Source organism: Nasonia vitripennis (assembly GCF_009193385.2).
Source record: "Nasonia vitripennis strain AsymCx chromosome 1 unlocalized genomic scaffold, Nvit_psr_1.1 chr1_random0003, whole genome shotgun sequence".
In the NCBI taxonomy this organism is placed as follows: domain Eukaryota; kingdom Metazoa; phylum Arthropoda; class Insecta; order Hymenoptera; family Pteromalidae; genus Nasonia; species Nasonia vitripennis.
In genome coordinates, this window is record NW_022279589.1 from 2,521,428 (window position 1) to 2,543,151 (window position 21,724).

The window sequence follows — 21,724 nt, forward strand, 5'->3', positions numbered from 1 at the left end:
CAACAGATTTCACAACTTTCTTTAACTGGAATTGGAAATTATCATCATAATTAATTATAGTAACTTGATAAAATGTTTAAGTAGAAATTAGTTATAGTATACTTGACAATGTATAAGTATAAATAAGATTTCACTAATTTTGATACACTAAATTGTAAAATATCACAAGCATATATTAGATTCCATTGTCAAATTGTATAATTATTGGAATAAAAATAAATCAACATATAAAATATAGACTCGGATTTGATAGAAAATTTACTGTGGGGGTATATAGAGACAATTATACTTGCCAACATGTTTACCTTGTTAAAGGTTTTTTTAGGAAGATACGGGTTACTTTGCTGTAGTGGATTTGGAATATCCTGAAGAGATACATGATGAACATCAAGATTTCCCTTTTTGTGCAGAACACCGTGCACCACCAGACTCAAAGCAGAAGAAACTTCTCACTACTCTGGATGACAAAACAAGGTATGTCATTCATTATCGAGCACTTAAACAGGCGTTAGATAATGGACTCCGATTGAAAAAGGTGCACAGGATTCTGAGTTTTGAGCAGAAGGCCTGGCTCAAACCATATGTTGAACTTAATACAGAGAAGAGAAAGCAGGCCAAAAATGAGTTCGAAAAACTCTTCTATAAATTATTAATCAACGCTGTCTATGGTAAGTGCATCGAACGAGAGCGGTCTCGTGTAGACGTACGTTTAGTAAATAAATTCACGGGAAGATATGGAGCAGAAGCACGCATAGCTCTTCCGAATTTTCATAGTTGCGCTATCTTTGATGAAAATTTGGTAGCCATTCAGCTGAAAAGGACAAGTATCACAATCAAGAAACCAATCTATGTCGGTCTTTGTATCCTTGATTTGTCTAAGACATTAGTTTACGATTTCCACTACTCATACATGAAACAGCGAGTAGTAGAAAAATGTAAACTTCTCTATACGGATACTGATAGCTTAATATACGAAGTTGAAGATATTGATATGTACAAAATTATGAAAGAAGACATCCACAGGTTTGATACTTCTGATTATGATGAAAATAATCAGTTTGGAATTCCACGAGTTAATAAAAAAGTTCTTGGATTGATGAAAGACGAATGCCGTGGCAAGATTACTGAATTCATAGGTTTACGAAGTAAAATGTATAGTATTTTAGTTGATGGAAGCGAGGAGGATTGAGGATTATCGAAGATGCCTAGAGGATCTTGTTATTATAAAACGCGAGCAGTGCAACATTCGTTCAAAATTGCACATAGTGCATACTGAAAAACAGAATAAAATAGCCTTAAGTCCTCACGATAATAAAAGATACTTATTACACCATAGTATAGACACTTTGCCTTGGGGTCATTATAGAATTATTGAGGAACAGATGGTGCAAGCAGCATTTCAAGTAGAGGGGGAAGCAGAACAAGATAAAAGAGAGGTGGAGATGGAAGCAGAGAAGGGGTATGAAATATCCAATGAAAGTGGAGGTGTGAAAATTGAGAGGGGGAATGAAGAAACCAATGAAAATAGTGAAGCACGAGTGGGGATGACACTTTATGGCAATGAAGGTGAACAAATCAGGATCGAATATGATGTGATGGGGGAGTTAATGCATGACTGGGATCCATCATTGGATGCTATACATTCTGAACGAGAACGGAGAAGGGATATATTACAAGACGCTATGGAAGGGGCAGAAATTGTGGTGGGGAATGGGCTATATCAACAGACGCAGCACGACGGAGAGCACATTCGAGCAATCGAAGCAAACGAGAACAACCAACCTTGTGAAAAGAGACCAAGACTCACCTAACCCTATAATAAGTAAGTTCTATTTCTTAGTTCTCCCTCAATTCTTAGCAATGAGATATTTTTCACTAACATACATTCTTACTTTCACTTTTTCAGAATGGATCTATCTGCACTCAATAAGATTGCTGAGCAAGAGTTCTTGCCAAGGAAAAAGGCGACAGACTTGGAAAAAAATCAACAGTACATGGTGACAGCACTGAAACAAGTCAAGACAAGATTCGGTATGAAGATTGTTGCCGAAGTTGATAGCAGCTTTCAAGTCTTCTTGCCAGAGAAGATTTCATCGGCAATTATAAAAGATGAAGCGTTCTTTAACTCACTCTGCGGCACTGCAAACAATCTCTGTTTATTTTTAAAATATCAGGGTGAAAGTTCTTTCAAGTTCGAAAGTAGCACTCAATAAATAGTATACAAAATTGTTTTTTTACCAAAGAATATATTTTTTTCAGTAACTTGTACATAATAATACACAAATAAATTTATTTAAATATACATAATACTTTTTATTTACTACAACCTAATTCCTTATCCATATACATAGATTTTACAGTTATATTAAAGAAGTTGATTTTTATTTATCCAACTATTATGCTCGTCACTAAATCCTAACCATTTAACAAATACGCGTTTACCACTTTTCTTCAAAACTTTTTCTACAAGATAAATTTCAGGAAACAATGTTTTGTGAATTTCCGTTTCATAAAAGCCACCGGAGACTGGTTTATCATACAAACTTTGAGGTGGTAAGTTATCGGATTTGTTTTTATAACTCACGTTATTGTGAAAATTTCAGTAGACCAGTTTGGTGTATAACCTTTTTCAAAAACATTCTTGATCTTACTTATTCGTACTTTATCTCCTACTTTGAATTTCGGTTTTTTCGGTGGTAACTTTTCATTAGGAAATCGTCTCTTGACCTCTCTCTCATTTGCCTGGTTAACATTTTTAGGCTCGATTCCTGTTGTCCGATGTTTTCTCGAATTGTATCCTTTGAGCAAGTTAGGCAGAATATTCAACCATTTGTAGCTTCCTTGTTTGGTGAATTCTATCCACATTGCATTTTTTAATGTTCTATTGAATCTTTCACATATGCTTGCATGAAGATTACTATGTGAAGAGTATAGGTTTATCTTGTGCTTTTTCATGAGATTTTGGTAATTTGAATTGTAAAATTCTTTTCCTTGGTCAGTTTGTAGATTCTTCGGTAATCGTCCTTGTTTCAATATCGACTTCATAGCTGCAGTGACATCATTACCACTCTTTGACTTGACTGGGACGGCCCATGCATACTTTGAAAATATATCTATAACAGTGAGTAAGTAATGAAAACCTTTGTTCTCTTTGGAGTAAGGTATCATTTCAACAAGATCAGCTTGCCAAGTCTCATCTATGCCACGTATGTCATATTTTCTTCTCTTGTAGCGGCGACGTGCTGGCTTATGCAGCTCTTCAGCTACTCTTTGACGTTCCATCTTTATCGTCTATAGCGAATGAAAATCCACTGGAAATTCTTCTATACGATCTTTTAATTGTCTATTCAATTCTTCAATGATATAATCAACACCATAGTAATTACGCTGAGTTGTTTTGTAAAGATATTTCAGTTTTGCAGCCACTTCCACTTGATGTTTTTCAACTTGCTGCTTATATTCTTCTAGAACTTCACTTATTCCAGCAAGTTTAGAAGCTATATAATTTATTTCAGTTTGTAGGATAACTTTCAGTGAATTCAAGGTGATTGCATCGTTTGGATCACGTGGGGCTCCTAGATTGCAAAGCCGCTTATTTTCTAAATCAAAATCACCGTCTGATGTAAAATTGAAACCAATGCCTGGAGGACCGCGACCTACTTGCGAGCCTTCAAGTTTTCTTCCAAACACATCGAGACTCATGGTGCTACTGATCCAAATGAGAAGGTTGAGTGTCAATATATATGTCCAGCTTCACGAAATTCTTCAATAATGGATTGGATTTCATTGATGTGATTGTTATTTCCAGCAGATCGTTCGGCAATCAATAATCGGAGTCGCTCGATAAGCTCGTTCGGATCATCCCAGTAGACGAGATCAATGGAAGAATTTTTCTTAGCTATTTGAGCTGCATCTTCCTGGATATCAATACTGCGGTCCCGGAACCAAATTGAAAAAGCGAATGAAAAGAGGAGATCCTGGAATTAATCCGCTTGATCAGGCATGTAAAGAACATGACATAGCATACTCTGATAAAAACGGAGATCGTAAAGCGGCTGACAAGAAGCTTGCTGATAAAGCTTCACATCGTGTCAGAGCCAAAGATGCTAGTCTTGCTGAAAAAGCATTTGCTTTGGCTGTTAATAGTGCTATGAAATTAAAAGGAAAAACTGGAATGGGACTGAAATTTAATAAGTTAGTGACTGCGGCTAAAAAATCAATGACCGCAAGTAAATCTTCTCGCAAGGTTATTCAATCAGCCTTGAAGGGTGCACGTCAAACTGTTAAGAATGTAGACGGTAAGAAAAAAGTTATCATTCCACGAGTTCTACCGCTTCCATAAAAAATTGGTGGAATTCTTCCATTTCTCATTCCACTGTTCGCAGGACTGAGTGCGACCGGTGCTCTAGCAGGAGGTGCTGCTGGAATAGCTACAGCTGTTAATGATGCTAAAGCCGCGCAAAAAAATCATGAAGAAAGTAAGAGACATAATAAGACCATGGAAGCTATTGCTTTGGGCAAAGGACTCCATCTTAAGCACTATAAAACAGGGATGGGATTATTTATGTCACCTCACATCGGTCGTGGTAATCAAGTGAATAGAAAAAAAAACTTCGATTTAACTTTGCCAAATCGTCCACTGACTGATTACGATCTAAATAAATATGCTCGTATGATGAAAATCTCATATTTCCGAGGTGTTTTCATGAGAAATAATCTGCCTCCCAATGGTCCATGGTATAATGAATCTGCAGTGGTTAATTTGGATGACTATCAAAATAGAGGTACTCACTGGGTTTGTTATCGCAAGCAAGGTTCTAAAGTGCTTTATTTTGATAGTTTTGGTGATCTCAATCCTCCCAAGGATCTCATGATGTATTTTAACGTGAAAGAAGTGAAATACAATTAAAAAAGATATCAAAATTTTGACTCATTCATATGTGGCCATCTTTGTCTCTACTTCATAGCTGGGAGACTATAAAAGAGGTGCTCGCAGACGAATGGATTCATTATCATCCGATCAGTCATGGAAGATAGCTTCACTCTGAGTCTCTCAGGAAACTCATCTGTCTTAGAAGCACAATATTTTCCTTCGATTGAACTACCACAGCATAAGAATTTTGTCTTGGGATTAGTTGAACTTTTAACATTCAACTCTATTCTCAATGTCTACTTTTCAAATAATAAACTTCATTTAAGCAAAAAAGATATTATTACAATCCCTACTGGCAGTTATGAGATTGATGCTATCAATCAATTTTTACAAGAAACTTTGAAATCCAAAGGAATTGAATTTTCTTTGAAAGCTAACAACAATACTCTCAGAAGTGAAATTCTCTGCAGTCGTCTGATAGATCTCAGACCTCACGATTCAATAGGCCGTCTCCTTGGCTTTGCTCCTCGCATTCTCAAAGAGAACATTCAACACAGCTCTGATTTACCTGTGAAAATATTGAGAATCAATGCACTCAGAGTTGAGTGCAATATTACTGCAGGTGCTTATATCAATAATAAAAAAGTTCATACAATCCACGAGTTCTTTCCCAGAGTGCCTCCAGGATACAAAATCTTAGAAGTTCCGTCTCATGTTATATATCTACCACTCAGTGTCAAGTGCATAGATCATCTACAAATTCGAATTGTAGATCAGGATGGAAATTTAGTGAATTTTCGAGGAGAGGAAATTACTATTAGACTTCACATCAAATCAGTATAATGGGCATCGTTTACAATTCTGGAACATATATAAGTCAGCCACCATGTCAACGAGTCATCAGTCGACCGAAGAAACTCAAACCGTTAACACGGAAGAGCATTCAGTTTCTGAAAAGCTTAGGACTAAACGTTCGTGGAAAAAATTCACGTGTATAATTCTTTGCTGCTTCCAGAAAAATGGACGAAATTCTAAGCATTCAATCAGGTGTCGTATTCGATGAGTCTATTGCTCATTACACGATGCAACAAAAATTTTTGTCATGGACGCATTAAAACAGAAATGGCTTCAACGATTCAAATTCCCGTCTACAACATCCAACAGTATGGCTATCCATCAAAACCATCTTTCAAGTGTGTCACAGTATGCACAAACCGTAATCCAATCTACAAGACTACCTGCGCACTTCACACAGTCAAACTTATAAAATTATTCTATCAGCCCTGCAAATATTTATAATGAAAACAAAAATTAAATAAATAAAACAGAAAAAAAGAAAAAGTAGAAAACGCTATAGGCATACTAGATCACGTGAGATGGAGAGGGGGAATCTTACTTTCGGATTCTAGATCACTTTTGGAGGAGAGGAGGTGATCTAGAATCCGTGTGATCTGGTAAGCCTATAGCTTATCTACTTTAACGGCAATACGCAAGATAATCATAACGAAGATATACCCCATTTCTACAGTAAGTTGATTTATTTGATTAATAAGTGTATTATTTATATCTTTTTTTATTTCCAGGTGATTCCACGTATGAAAATTCGGAAAGAAGGCCGATTGAGAAAATCCAAACACAAATAGAGACAATGTCAACACCGATTCAAGCACCCATATCAGCACCCACTCAAAAAGCATCATCACCTATTCAGACATTAATAGCACCAATTCAAACAGCATCATCACCTATCCAGGCATCCTCATGCACACCATTGGAAAGAACCTCAACGCCGATCATGTTTTTAAATGATAGTGATGACGGAGATGACGGAAAGGAGAATTCTTATCTGCGTGAATTGTCTTGGTCGACTATGCCACCAGAATTCAGCGTGGAAGATGTACGGAAGTTAAGGAAGAAAAATAATGATATATATAAACATCTGCTAGGAATAAGCGCATCTTCCATCAATACGAATAATGATGATGAAAGTCAGAAAACTGGTATATAAAATGTTCCATACAGAAATATTGTATACTATATAAGCTCTTTTTATTATATACGAAATAATAATTTTGCATACCTATTACAACGTTAACTCGACATAAATAACAGTTGTAATAATATGATATAAATTATAAAATTTACAGATGCAAATGATGTTCTAAACGTAGAGCCCTCATCCACACAGCGTGATAATAAAAGTCAGGCCTCTTCAGCTCAAAAGCGGCTAAGGAAAAAAACACGCAAAAATAAACAAAAAATCAGAAAGAGAAAGGAAAAAGAGGAGAAAACAATGAAAAAGAATAAATAAAGGTAATAACACATTTTTTATAAGTGGGTGAAGTAGAACAAATCATCGCGTTATAATTTACCCATAAAGAGAATACCTTTTTTTTTAAATATAAAGGAATGTACTATAAAACTTAATTGAGAATTATTGAGCGTATAACTATTTATAAATATTGCGTAATCGAAAATCAAATCAAAAATGCAGTTCAATTCTTTGTTCTTAGAGAGACATTCATTTTATGAGATATATAATAAACGACTTAATATTATAAGTACTTAAAGATAGAAACATGCTTGCTTGAAGCGTTCTAGAAATGTAAGATAATGTAATAATGCAGGAACTGTTAAATGATTAGTTTATACTTCAAAGCATGTTTAGGATGAGATTTTAGAATGTTCCATACTTCAAGCGTTAAACATTAGAAGATGGAAAGGACATACTATAAAGTGGATTTTTTTTCGTATAGTCGTAGTTTTATCATGTTTTTAAACCAAATGAGTCATAACTTGTGATAATTGTAATAACACAGATTTAAAAAGGTTACAATGACTCGCCATGTATTCGTTTTAAAGTGGAAGACACATTTCAACAAGTAAAGTCCTTGGCCTCCATGTATGTAGCACAATATAATAATGCTGAAATTTATAGAAGATTAGTTTATATCTTGAAGCATGTTTAGGATGAGAATACTTTTTTTTAACGCAAGAATCATAACTTAATTCTTAACTTACAAATATTGTTTTGTAAAGATTTGGTAACTTTGAATCAAATGCACTGATACTGCATTATTAAAGTTGAAAACATAGATATTTGCTAATAACCTTGGCTAGATAAGTAAAAATGAATTATCTACTGTATGATTAATAATTGGAAATTTATAGCGTTGTATATAATTTTTTAATTTATAACAATTTGTTCTATTCAAAACATTTTTTTCAAATGCCAAAAAAAACTAATGTTATGTATTAATAGTGTTCAGAATAAATATAAAAATGATTATAAAGGAAGTTCTTATTAAATAATACCTTTTGGCATTCGAAAAAAATAGTGTTATTACTGGTATTCATATTTGTTTTGTTTTAATTATTTTTTAATTTATAAACTACAGACTTATTTCATTATTTAAAAATATTAGAAATGCTTTAATTGTCTGGTTTTATCGATAAACTTGCTTGGACATGAAGTCATGTGATCCCAATTTAGATACTTTTATTTCAAGTACTTTTTATACAATCATAAATATTGAATTTTTTCTTGTCTTTGACTATAAAAAGTTTTTTAAAATAAAGTATATAAAAACTAAAAAATCGGTATATTTAATGGTAATTTTATATTTTGGCCAGAAATTAAAGAAGATTTTACACGACTTCCACCAGATTTATAGTTTCCGGTTGTTCGCGATTATATAAAGCACGCTTGCGCACAGTTATTTCAATTTTTTACGGTAACATACAATAAAAACACAATAAACATAGACGCAACTTGAGGTCTTCTTCACAATATCTAAGCCATTAATATAGGTTACCAAAAAATATACGTAAGATTTTTAGTTTTCTAATAATCGTTATAAATATATTCTTGTCGTTGCTAAAGTATGTAATTTCAATGAACAGATTACTCAGGTTCGACTACGTTTCTGCTTGATACCTATTTCAAATTTTTGCTTGAGCAATGTTCCCATGTTACATCTTTTATGTTATATATTTAGTCTTATATATTACTTTAGCGTTACGTATTACGTTAGCGTATATAACTAGCGTTATATACGCTAACTGCAACTTCTACGTTCAATAAAAAGAGTAAGCGCCTGTATTACTCGTTTACACTGAGTGACCGATGCAAATTCTTTTATCGAACGGGATTGAACGTGATGCGATGCCTTGACTGTTGACTAGCGGCCGACGTCGAGTTGACATCGGTGGTTTATTACATTTCCTGCACTTTTCTACAACTACAGCTCTATCTACATGCTATTCTGATTACATAACACAACCATTTTATGAAAACCTTCAACTAGAAGCTTTCTTTTACTATTTTTGAGTGCTACAACTTTTTTATTAATAATTAAATTATGCAATTAAAGCAGAGTTTGTGAATTACTTGTTAAAAATTTATTTAGCACCATTATATTAGATAAGATGATAGAAGGATGAAGTATAAAAAAAGCAATTGACAAAGTAAAATCATTAAATCGAGTCATTTTGTAATATTTTTTTTAATTTAAATTATATGAATACTAATTTACACCTCTCTTTAGATTCAACGATGGACACTTCTTTAACTGTATCTTGATCACTGTTAATGTTTGTAATAATTTTGTAAGTATACTGTACGCCATAAGGATATACATATGTATAAAGAAGACAAGACGTTATCAATTAGTAATAAGTTTTTTTACCGTTCTCATAAGTTTTATTAATAAATAGTACATATCTTCGCAAAAGTTTACATATTTTTATTATTTGTATAAGAGCAGATGATTTTGTATTTTTATTTATTATTATTGCAATAATATTTCTAAAAATAAAAAACAGTAATACAAGGCTTTACAATATGATATTTTCTTCTGATCAATTTTCTATCTTCAAAAGATTATCGTGATTATTATTGAAATGAATTAATTCAAAGTGTTACGAAAAAATTCCATTGGCTGCTAAATTATCGGCTGACATTTTTTGGTCAACGAAGAGATGTTTATTGTTACGCATTTTTAAAGTTATATTTTCATAATAGTAGATCGTGTACCAAGAGCGTCAGGTAGGCTTTTTTAGGGTGTTTACGAGCCGCAGACGAGTACTTCAATATCTACAAGAGGTCAAAAAGCCTGCTTAGCCCTTGGTGCACACCATAGTTTTTGTAACAGATGTATTGATTTCCGCGTTTTTTGTATCTATAAGCGGAAATAAGGGGATTTTTTTTTGACCCGCTACCTCAAGTTCTTAGTTTTATATATGATACATATACTTATATTTATGTATGTGTCAGTAAATGTTTTAATCATCTTTTCTCCACACCTGCACCAAAAGTACAATTTTCCTCCCAAGCGCCAGGAGAGAAATTTGCATTCTTGGTTCTGGTGTGAAGAAAAATAGTAAAACTTTTTTGGCCCGCTCTTTTCAGGCAGGTCAAAAAAGGCCACTTTAGGGCCGCTTGTTAGCTCTAACAAACGCAAAAATCGTGTGTTACAAAATAGTATATTACGATACACGTGGCATAAATAGTCCATAACGGCACCGTGTATTAGCACCCGAGCTTAGCGAGGGATCTAAACGCCGTGCCGTATCGGACTATTTATGCCGCAAGTATTATACGTTATTTTATAGCACTGACTAGCATAATACCGCTGTCACGCCTATCCGTGGCCTAAACAGTCCATTTTGCACCGTGCAGTTAGCACCCGAGCGTAGCGAGGGCGATCAGCACGGTGCAAAAAAGGACTGCTAATGCCACGAATAGGTGTGACCGCAGATTTATGCTTGTCTGTGCTACTCGCTACGCTCGGGCGCTTATACACGCCGTGTCGTTAAGTTCATTTTGCCTTTACTTTGCTCATGCGGCAACTTACTCACAGGGAGAACATAGCCCATTTACTTCCAATACACAATATACTACTTTTTATTATTCGGCATTTTTATCTTTCGGCAAATTTTCATTCGGCATTCTTGTCTTTCAGAAAATTTATATTCATAATTTATACTTTTCGATTCTATTTAACTGTGTGCGCTTATTTAGTACTGTTACCTATCAATGTTTTTCGCATTTCGGCAAATTTAACCATCTGTGAAAAAAATTTACTATAGTTATTGATTGGAAAATTAATTTTTAATGGATATACTCTTCGTTAAAGATTCATTAACTAAAATTGTTTTTGTATATTGTATCATTATTAAGAAATATTTTCTACATTGTTACCTATTCGGCAAATTGGTCATTCTGCAAACTAATTTTCAACAATACTTAATTTCAATAAATATAACTTTCGTTACATTTCTTTCCACCCTTTTTAGGCAACCATCTCTAACTACCGTAAAATACCCCTTGAAGTAATAAACCGCATGTAAATGATAAAAAATTAATTTCCTCTAAAAATACTTAGATTTAATGAGTAATAAAATATAGCATTTTTTCAATATTGTATTAGAGTTAGAGAAATTATATTGGATTTGGAAGATAATTTAATTGCAGCTGCTCATTATTATTATTATTGTTTTTTTTGTTTATCCGGAGAGTTAGAGAAATGCTTAATGCACCATGACAGGACCCGTGCGAGGCTCCCTATGTGTGAGACTCTCCTGGCGCGGGACAACGCCTGGCATACTCACTAAAACTCCACCGCTCATAGGGCCGCGAAAACCTCCCCGGTAACCGCTTTCGCATTCCTTCGGGGGGTCGCCTGTTTAACTAGTCATTTAAACAACCGTCATTCTGCTTGCTGTAAAGCATCGTTTCGACTACCGTCTTGAGCGTGAATCGAGCATGCTATTTTAAGGGCCCCCCTTCGCTGTACCACCATAATCTTTTTCCGATACTTATTCATAGTCATAGCGTCGGCCCACACCTCTGCTCCATATAACAGGATAGAGTTAGTGGTCGCCACCAGTAACCGCCTAACTGTTAGCCTAGGCCCACGGACGTTAGCCATGAGTCGGCTAAGTTGCGCTATCCTAGTCGTGGTTTTTTTTACAGACGCGATCTAGGTGTTCCCTGTAGTTCAGTTTCGTGTCTAAAGTTATTCCTAGATACTTCGCTGATGGTTTTGTCGTTATAGTCTCGCCGCCTACCTTCATAGGTATGATGGTCGGTATCTGCTTTCCTGTCAATAGGACAATTTCGGTCATATCAAGCGCAAATGTCAATCCGTGGTTCGCCATCCACCATAGCACTCTGCTCATGATCACATTTAACTTCGCTTGCGTGATGTTCACATTTCGTGCTGTTATAACCGCGGCCACATCGTCTGCGTATCCAACAAGCATCACGTCCCCCGACATTTCGAGTTTCAGAAGCCCGTCGTACAAAATACCCCAGAAGTCTGGCTTCAAGATCGAACCCTGCGCTACTTCTGGAGTTATAGGTCTTTTTCTGCGCCCTTCTTTCGTGTCATACTTGATAACCCGGCCCCTCAGATGATCTTTCGTAAGACGCATAATGTATCGCGGCATACCGAATGATTCTAAGGCAGCAAGTATGTTGGTCCATCTTGCCGAGTTGAACGCGTTTTTTACGTCTAACGTTACCAGAATCACAATGTCTCCAGTCGCGTGTCTAACTTCTTCTTTAACGTTACCTCTCTAACGGATCCTATGGTGGATCGCCCTTTTCTAAAGCCATACCGCTTATCAGAAAGGTCTCCCGCTTCACGTACGGCACTTAGTATTCGCAGTTTAATTAGTGCTTTCCCCGTTTTTCCCATTGTGTCTAAAAGACTTAGTGGCCTATAGGAAGTGTCCGTATCCGCTCCTTTTTTCGGTTTTTCAGTCAGTACAAGTCTCGCTTTTTTCCACCGCGAGCTAAAAACTCCCTACACCAGGCACTGGTTGTACATCTCCAAGAGCAGCTCAGGCCGTTGCGACGCGACGATCCTTAGCATCACCGCAGGGATGTCATCCAGTCCCGGTGCCCTGCCACTCTTAAGGGACAAAGTTGCGGCGATGAGTTCGGCTTCTGTAGAAAGAGGTATCTCGTCTGCCAGTATTTCCGCCGCTTCTGTCTGGAGTCTGATGGGATGCGTGGAAAACAGCCCATCGATAACTTTTTTCATCGTTTCAGCGTCCATAGGTTCCGTGCGTTTCATTTCGCCCATCTTTCCTATAACGATCGCGTATCCATCGCCGAATGGGTCTTTCTCGACGTGTCGATGATCTTTATCCAGCAGCGGCGCTCACTCTCTTTTATCGCATCCCTGAGAATTTTTCGCGATTCGTCCTGTCTTTTGAAAAAGTCCTTGGCTTCAGGCCTTTTCTGCTTTCAGGCGTTTTGAGCCCTTCTTCTAGCTTGAAAATTTTCTTTTCTAAGCTCCGCAATGATTATTATTATTATTATTATTATTATTATTATTATATTTATTACTATATTTATTAATAATATAGTAATAAATATAATGCATTTACGAGTTCCAAATGCCACTTAAAGAAAAAAAACATTCTTCTATACCTGATATCCCTGACCTCTATTATTATAATAACATAAAATCAATTTTCTATTTATGATCTGTCGTCATATTTACGACGCAGATCAGTAAATGTGTACTACTCTTCACTGACATCTAAATTCATTCACGTGCATAAGACTAAAAAGAATGGTGACCGTTTCAAGGTAGCAAAGTCGCACGATAGACAGGCTCAAGGCGAAGACGCACGATGACCTTCGTGAACAAACGTCTATGCGGTAGACTAACTAGAACCGATCTGTCGCGCGCGTGGAAAGTCTTGCGCGCGGAGCTATCCCTCTTTTCCCCAACTCACCATAGAAGCGTGCTCTCTTCTGCTGCTCTCTCGCTGCTCACCTGTAATATTGCTATTGTACATAAGTATGATATAATAATTGTATGTTGGGTAGGTTATGACGAGTTAACAACATTCCTCGTTATATTCCCCCCTTCCAGACGCTAAGTACCCGAAAGGTGTATCAGCTATCCAAAATATCTCTCACCAGCATGCAATTCTTTTTATGAGCAATAATGAAAAAAAGAGAAAAAGTAAAATAAAATTCTTGGCAAAATTTATGTGAATTTAAAAATTAAAAAATATATAAAGTAATGAAAACTGAAAGAAAAATTTTCTTTAACCGATTTTATGAGCACAAGTAAAAAGCAAAAAAGGAAAATATACCTCCTAGAATTAAAATTGGTTAGGAAAGCAATAATAAGAAAACAACTCTCCAGATATTTTTACAAAAGGTATACTATTTTATTTATTTTTTATTCATTAAAACTAGTAATTATACAGAGTATTAGTATAACTAGTACCCGAAAACCTGCAGAGATAAACATTGTTCCCTGATCGCTGGACGGAGGTGTACACAGATAATAAAAACCGCTGCCAATTCTTTGGCACATAGCTTCCTTTAACATTATGTATCGCTTTAATATCTGAATTGTTTTAACTTCATATATAATTCTATAAAGTTGTTGTACTTTTTCTTTTGATAGATAAAATTATTTCGAATCATTTATATGTATATACATACAGGAAGTTTTCAATTATGCAAAGTATACAGGGTGAGAAAAAAAAGGTTTCTTAACACGTGCATGAAAAAGACCCGTTTCCATTCGACTCGTGCTCAAACCTAACCTTCGTTAGAAATAGCTTGTCCCCCCCCCCCCTAGTTGCATAATATACTATTGAAGCTAAATATCTTTAAATCTAACTAGTATAATAAACAACCAAAAGAAAGGGATTAAATTGATATATAATGCTAACTTAACTTCCGGCCATAGGTGCGAACGCGTCAGCTCTCGAGTGTGAGACTGACTAAATCGAGCGACGACCGATAGCGTGCGAGAGAGTGAGAGTGTGTGTGATCGCGAGAAGAAGACGCCCCTGCCAACTTCTGCTTTCATAGAGAAGGACGACCTGGCCTGTCGATCAGCGACTGAACGAGAGGACGTCGGCATCTGCGAGCGAGCCAACGACACCACCGACGCAGAGTGTGTGTGAGTGGATGGTGCACGCCTACCGAGAACGGCGACAGCAAATAAGTAGGGCTGAGCCCTTTTTCTGTATCGCGTCAGCAGTAGCAGCGGCTACAGCTTTGCGACTTAGTGCAGCGGCACCGAGTAGCGGCCTTCTCGTTCGCGCCCGTATGCTTCGCGAGATACTCTCCACGCCGAGTCGACATTCAGGTGATTCGGCGCACATTTGTATAGAAACAATATTGGCCGCACAATACATTATTTTGTTTTAATCGGGACTAGCTTCATTTTCCCGAGTTGTTCTCTCTCGTTCCCCACGTCCATCGCGAATACCGCCGCATCCGTAGGCGTTGCAACAAGCGGTTGCAACGCAAATCTGAGAAGCCGGCTCCGCACAGGAGAGTGCGGAGAGATAGCACACGTGCGAACACGACGTTCGCGAAGCAGCTCTCGCAGCGAGCTGCTTTACAACGCGGGTTAATGATAGGCGTTGAGAGAGTTTTTCGCCGCACCAAGGGATTGTGATCTAGTCGAATACCATCGGGTTTTCCCCCGAAGTCGACCCCCGTTACAAGATATAATGCACTTTAATGTGATGAAGTAACTGAGGTATTTGTAGCTGCAAATTGTCAACCACCAGAAGAAAGAGATGTATGTATATTAGGGTGTATTAAATTTTTGTACGCACTTTGGCGACTCGTAATAGTGCGGAAATTTTAGTAGTTATATCAAATAGAACGTCTGTAAAATTTGGGCGTATAAAGTCAATTGCTTTCGCTCTGTCTAAAGTCGAAAAGTCCAAAATTACTACATTTTTGCTTAAAAATTTTTTTTTTATAAATTCTTCAAACAAATTGTTACAAACGGAGAGGAGACGGAGTCGAAAGCGAAAAAAGTAGACGACGGGACTCGAACTCGCGGACCGGAGAGCTAGAGGCCTGTGCTCTAACCACTGACCTAACGTCTACGATGCATCCGAAGTGCATGCATCGCAGTACGACTCAGCTGCTCGACTCTTATCGCTGACTTGTCTCGCTCCTCGCGTTGCAGACGTGTGCGTCTATGATAAAATTTAAGAAAAAAAGTTTCGGAAATTTAAGTTGAATATATTGAACGTACATTAGTAAACATGTAAATCCTATGTCACATCCACTTATGTATCCTAATGGAGGTTTTGGATGTGTAAAGACCGTACTTGGTATAAGGACGGGCTGCGTGAGTTTACAAATAATTATATAAATTGAGAGAAACTTCGGCTCGAGAGCCCCATGTTACTAGAGTTACACGCGGACTGTAAGAACTAAGAATGTTCCACGATACTCGTCTGCGCGGACGCGGATTTGTACGCGGACGGTATTCTGTCCGTGACTACGTTTGGCGGACGTAGTAGTGTCCGCTGTTACTTGCAGTCGTTAAATGCAAGTTAAATGGGGTACTTATGTTTCCTGCGGACTCAGCATTATGTCTGCTATTCTCACCTCATGTGTGGACGCTGATGGTTTGTCTACAAGTATCGAACTCGAATTATTATTTATGATTTAATACACAAGGGTTTCAATTGTATTAATTGTTATGTTTTTATTGGCCCACAGCACTTCACATTCGTTCAGAGTACATAGTTGGACTGAATTTAGATGTTGTATTATTAGATTCGCAAGTTCTACGTTTTGCTGTTGTTTCTTAAAATGTTTAGTCTTATTTATTAGCTGTATTTATAATTTATCTTAACAACTTACAATTATTACAAACCTGCGCACTTGAGATGGTTCTAAACATCCGTTAGTGGCAGATGCTGATTGTTACAATCTCCACGCGTTTACGGGGCAATATATATAGTTAAGATAATCAACTGCTCTTGCTAACGCTAAAGATTCCACTCAATGGTCCTTAGCTTGTACTTATTTCTGTGGCACGGATCTGAGTTCAATGGGCTCTCTGGTGTATGTTATACCAAGGGATGGATTTAGCACGCTCCAAACACTAACACTAGCAAACACCGCCACTTCACCTGAGAATCAGTCGTATCGGCCAGGGAATAAATCACTGCGCAAAAAGGCCCTGCGTGGATCGGTTCCAGGGTTTTTAAAGCCTCGGTGAAAGCAGTTATGAATTTTAGGTGAATAAGATCGCGGTTGTCCAATCAGCATTCGCCACACTAAGGATTGACGCGTATGCTTTGTAGTTGTAATTCGCGCGCGAGGAGTGCTAACACGGAGATCAGAGCACTCGCTTTGATTTTCGGCGCTCAGCTTGTTTTGCAATCTTGTTGCTTCGTCTCGATCGGTTGTGTATACATTGTCCGTGTGAGTGCGTGGTTGCAGTCACGCAGGCATCATTTGTAGTCGTATATAAATACATGCATATATATTTTCATGTACTCGTACATACATACTCATTCATAAGATATACAAGCATATATACATATATATTTATGTGATTTGAACGTGGCACATTACAGATGAATGCCTACTATAAAAAGTAAAAATAACAAAAACAATTTTCAATGCTAAAATTTTACTGTCATGAATTCAGCATTAGAAACGATTTTAATCCTGACTTAAATTAAGGAAAATTAACTTAACAATACATTGTTGATGCTTGAGTAAAAGCTGAAGGTTTACGATTATTTATTTTTTAAATACACATCAACACCAATTAAGGACAGATTTATAGAAATGTGTCATGGATAACTTAAAAAATAAAAGTAACGATGACAAATTGGAAAAATGGTTATATTACCTTTAACACTTTCAGAAAGACCAAAATCGTTACAACAAAACTTTTTAGATTCAATGACAATTTAAAAGTATGGTAAACCAGATCTTTTTATTACTATGACGTGTAATCCAAAATGGAAGGAAATTGAACAAAATTTGAGAAAAAATTAATTAGAAAAATGACAGACCTGATTTAGTAGCAAAAATTTATAATGCAAAATTAATGAATTGTTAAATACAATTCTTGAAAAAAACATTTTTGGAAAATGTATTGCATATACTTATGCAATTAAGTTTCAGAAAAGAGGTTGGCCACATCTGCACTTGTTGGCTTTTATTTATAAAAATCGTAAACTGAACAATGCAGATGATGTTGATAAACTTATAAGTGCAGAAATACCTGGTGAAATCAAATATCCAAGGTTAGATAATATCGTTAAGCGATCAATGATACATGGCTCTTGTGGTAAAAATAACTTAAATTCACCATGCATGGATAGCACAACAAAAAAATGTACCAAAAACTTTCCGATATAGTTTAATTAGAAGATGCTAAGATGCTAAGAAAATGCGAAGACGCAAGCTAGACAGTAGTTGTATGTTGATATACCATATTTTTACGTTTTCAATGAAAAAACAATGAAATGGACGCCAAGAAAAAGAGTTTGGAAGCCAATTATAAGTAGAATGTACTTTGCAAATCCAAAGGATCGTAAAAGATTTTTTTCAAGATTATTATTATTACATGTAAAAGGGGCTCAATCATATGAAGAATTAAAAACATTCAAAAATATTACATAAGCAACATTTCATGAAGTAGTTGTATCTAGAAAATTAATAACCACCGATAAAGAATGAGATAAATGCTTAGAAGAAGCAATCAAGGTTGAATTTCCTAAACCTGTGTGTAACCTGTTTGGTTATATGTGCGTATTTCATAACCCAGTAAATGTTAACTAAAGAAATACGTGAAAATATTTTACTGATACATATGAATTCTATTTTAACAAGTCATGGGTATACACTGACCGACTTTAATTTACCTAAATTCAGTGAGGATATTGAGAAAACCAGTAAGGAAGAATATTATGCAACAAATAAAGTTGAAAATGATTCATTATATAATATAAGCTCTTTAACGAATAAACAACGTTAAATTTTTGATGCAGTAATAAATAGTGTAATTAATAAAGCTAATCAAGTAAAGTGTTTCTTAATTGATGTACCTGGAGGTAGTAGAAAAAGCTACTTACTAAAGTCAATTATCACTCGTTTAAATTAAGAAAAAATAAGTGTTTTACTTGTAGCTCGGACCGTTCTAGCAGCAAATTTATTAATAAATGAAAGAACTTCAGATATAATTTTTAATTCACCATTAAATATAAATGAAGATTGAGCGTGCAACATTACTCCCAATTCAATATATAGAAAAAATCTAGAAAATGTAGAAGTCATAATTATGATGACATTGAATTTGGTGGCAAAGTAATAATTTTATTAGGTGACTTCTGATAAACTCGACCTGTTGTCTAATATGGAAAGTGTGGAAAATTGTGTGAAAAATAGTCATTTATGGAATAACTCCCGAATAATGACTTTAAAAGATGAAATAAAAGTTAGTAATTGTGACAAAGAGTTTTAAACAATAGCTATTAAAAATTGGAAATGAAAGATATTCCAACAAATTTGAAATGGACAGTGATATAACTTTACTTCTAACAGAATTATTATCAACTAGTGATACATTTATGGTGTGACATGTTTGCTTCTTGCTCGCGCATAATTTATTCGGATGAACCCTGCCAAACTTCGAGCTGGCGCAAAAGGGGCTAACGTATCGCAAAAGTCGTCAATTTGACGACGAGGATCGACCTCCGCTAACTTAGCGTCTCTGCTTTAGCGGACCGCGGAGAGTGGCGGGATCCTTCTCTGCTTGGCTGACTGAAATAGAAGTTGAAAGCAGGGATTGCATGCAGAATAAAGATTCTCATTCAATTAAATTCAATTCAATCTTTCGGGCTGGTTTCGTCCGGTTTAAGAAGACACAACACCTTTAAACTTCGAAAAAATCGATTTTTTTTATTGCTTATTTTGACAGGAAATTTTCCGTGGAATATGCTCCTGAAACCCGTTAATCAAAAAAATAAAAAAATTTTCGCAAAGTTATAAGCAAAATACTATAACAAAATTTTTATCGTTTTTTTCGTAAAAATGCGTATTTTTCATTTTTTGTCTAATACGACTAATAATTTTAATTTTAAGTTTTATAAATTCAATCTAAATAAAATTTTTATTGTAAATGTTGAAAATACTATATTTTCACCGTAGTATATACGTATATTATGCTCGACATACACATTTTAGTAAATAAATTTGAGCGTATTGATAACATTTTTTTGCGTTTTTTTCGAGATAAATTTCTAGTTCCGCTTCTTATATAAGTCTCCGATTGAAACATAGGGTGTTAAGTGACGAAGTTTCTGCATAAATATTCAGAAATATTAAATCAAATGAAACAAAGACAGTAGGAAAAATCCAGAAACTTCGACGCTTAACGAGCGCAAGAACTAATCCTAAACCAAAACAAACTTTTCCTCCTTCGGCTGAAGCGCGCGTGCATAGCCAACACTGCAGTTTGGCCGTTGACTGTAGTACAGGCCCATAAGGCCTAATGAGTAAAAGAGAGAGAGAGAGAGAGAGCGAGAGAGAGAGAGAGAGAGAGAGAGAGAGAGAGAGAGAGAGAGAGAAAGAGAGCGCGACTAAGCTAAAGTGCGGAGGGAGGAGAAGTAAAGACCCTGTGTGGGAGAAAGCTGTAACGCTTTCTTCAAACTTGCCTCCCCCGACTTTCTCATTCCAGTGTGTACTCTCTTTGAGTCAAGACGTTGTTTTTCTTTGAGTTTACTAAAGTGTGTTACATTTTGAGTCTTTTCTATTCAAGTTCCAATAAAGTAAAAATCGATATCTAAGTTTTGAGTTCTGAATTATTTTCACTAAGACAAGATTCCATTAAGCAAATAAAAAGGAATTTTTAGAGACCGGTTGGTAATCACAATTGTCAATCGCTCGGACGAGAGCATTTACCTAGAGGTCATCTACATTTTGTTTCGAAGTCAAATACCAGAATTTTGGAGTTTTCTGAGGAGTCATTAAGTAAGTCAGTTATTTTAAACGCATTAAAATGAAACATTACAAAAGTTAAGCAACGGCAGCTACGAAAAATCGGTAGCTTCTCCTGTACAGGAGGATAGTCTGTCGAGTCCCAATTTGCGAAATATTTGTTTAAGCCTTGTACTTAACATAGGGACATTAATTTAAATTTAAATATCGCGCGCCCGCGCGCCACCTGTGGGCAGGTTAGAATCAATGTGTCGGAGAAGGACAGAGTGACAGTTCTGTTGTTCTGCTAGCAGACAGCAAATATTTCAAAACACAGCTGATATAGTCCTAAGATGTGTTTTACACTGAGTTAACATAGCTGATGTTTTAATACATAAAAAAGCTGATATTTTTCAAAAGTGTATTTAAATTAATCTTAGTAGTGTTTGTAGTGTTTTTGGGGTTATAGCTTATAGCTTATAGCCCTCAAAAGTAAAAAAAGTGAAGTATTATTTTAAAAGCAGAGCAGTGAAGTTATTTAAAACAGTGTGATTTTAAAAATATGTGTGATAATCGAGATGCCAAGAGAAGGTTTGCGCGTACTTATCCAGACAAGAAGTACTCTTGAGGAAGAGGCAAGAAGAGGACAAGAAGATTTCTAAGAGTAACGAGTGAGGATGAACCTGCTAACAAGTCAAGACCTTCAAGATCAGCAAGAAATATGTAAACTCCAACAGCGGAAGGAAGATCTGAGGTCAGGAATAGATTGAATGATATCAACATTCTATTTCCTGCGCACGAGGAACTTTTGATTTGTAATCAATGCCATGAAAAAGTTCAACTTGGCAAATCAGAAGCTAAAGGATTAGGATTCAAGATTAAAGTAGTACATTTAGTATGGTCAGCTGGCAGCTATTAACTCATGCAGAAAAGTTGGCGTCAAGAACCATGCTTTTGGGAGAACAACAGAATAGCAGTGGTTACATTTCGTGCTCTTGGACTTGGACACGCTGGTTTGTCAACATTTTGTGGGTTGATGGACTGTTTAAAACTCATGGCTCAGTCTGTATATGTTTCAATCAACGAACAATTCAGTAAAATTCGTGAAGAAGTGG

At 36.0% G+C, this 21,724-nt stretch overlaps 2 protein-coding genes across 11 annotated transcripts in view; one reads left to right on the forward strand and one right to left on the reverse strand.

Moving 5' to 3' along the window:
* LOC100678131 (carcinine transporter) overlaps positions 1–21,724 on the reverse strand; it is a 440,470-nt gene that overhangs the window by 200,170 nt on the left and 218,576 nt on the right. The gene's annotated exons all lie outside the window — the stretch shown is intronic.
* Positions 689–2,182, forward strand: LOC116417621. The gene is made up of 2 exons (XM_031931630.1): positions 689–1,822; positions 1,907–2,182. The coding sequence occupies exon 1, from the start codon at positions 1,170–1,172 to the stop codon at positions 1,809–1,811; it is 642 nt and encodes a 213-aa protein (XP_031787490.1). The 5' UTR covers positions 689–1,169; the 3' UTR covers positions 1,812–1,822; positions 1,907–2,182.

Excerpts from the sequence above, each read along its gene's own strand:
- LOC116417621 (XM_031931630.1), top strand. The coding sequence starts at position 1,170 with ATGGAAGCGAGGAGGATTGAGGATTATCGAAGATGCCTAGAGGATCTT.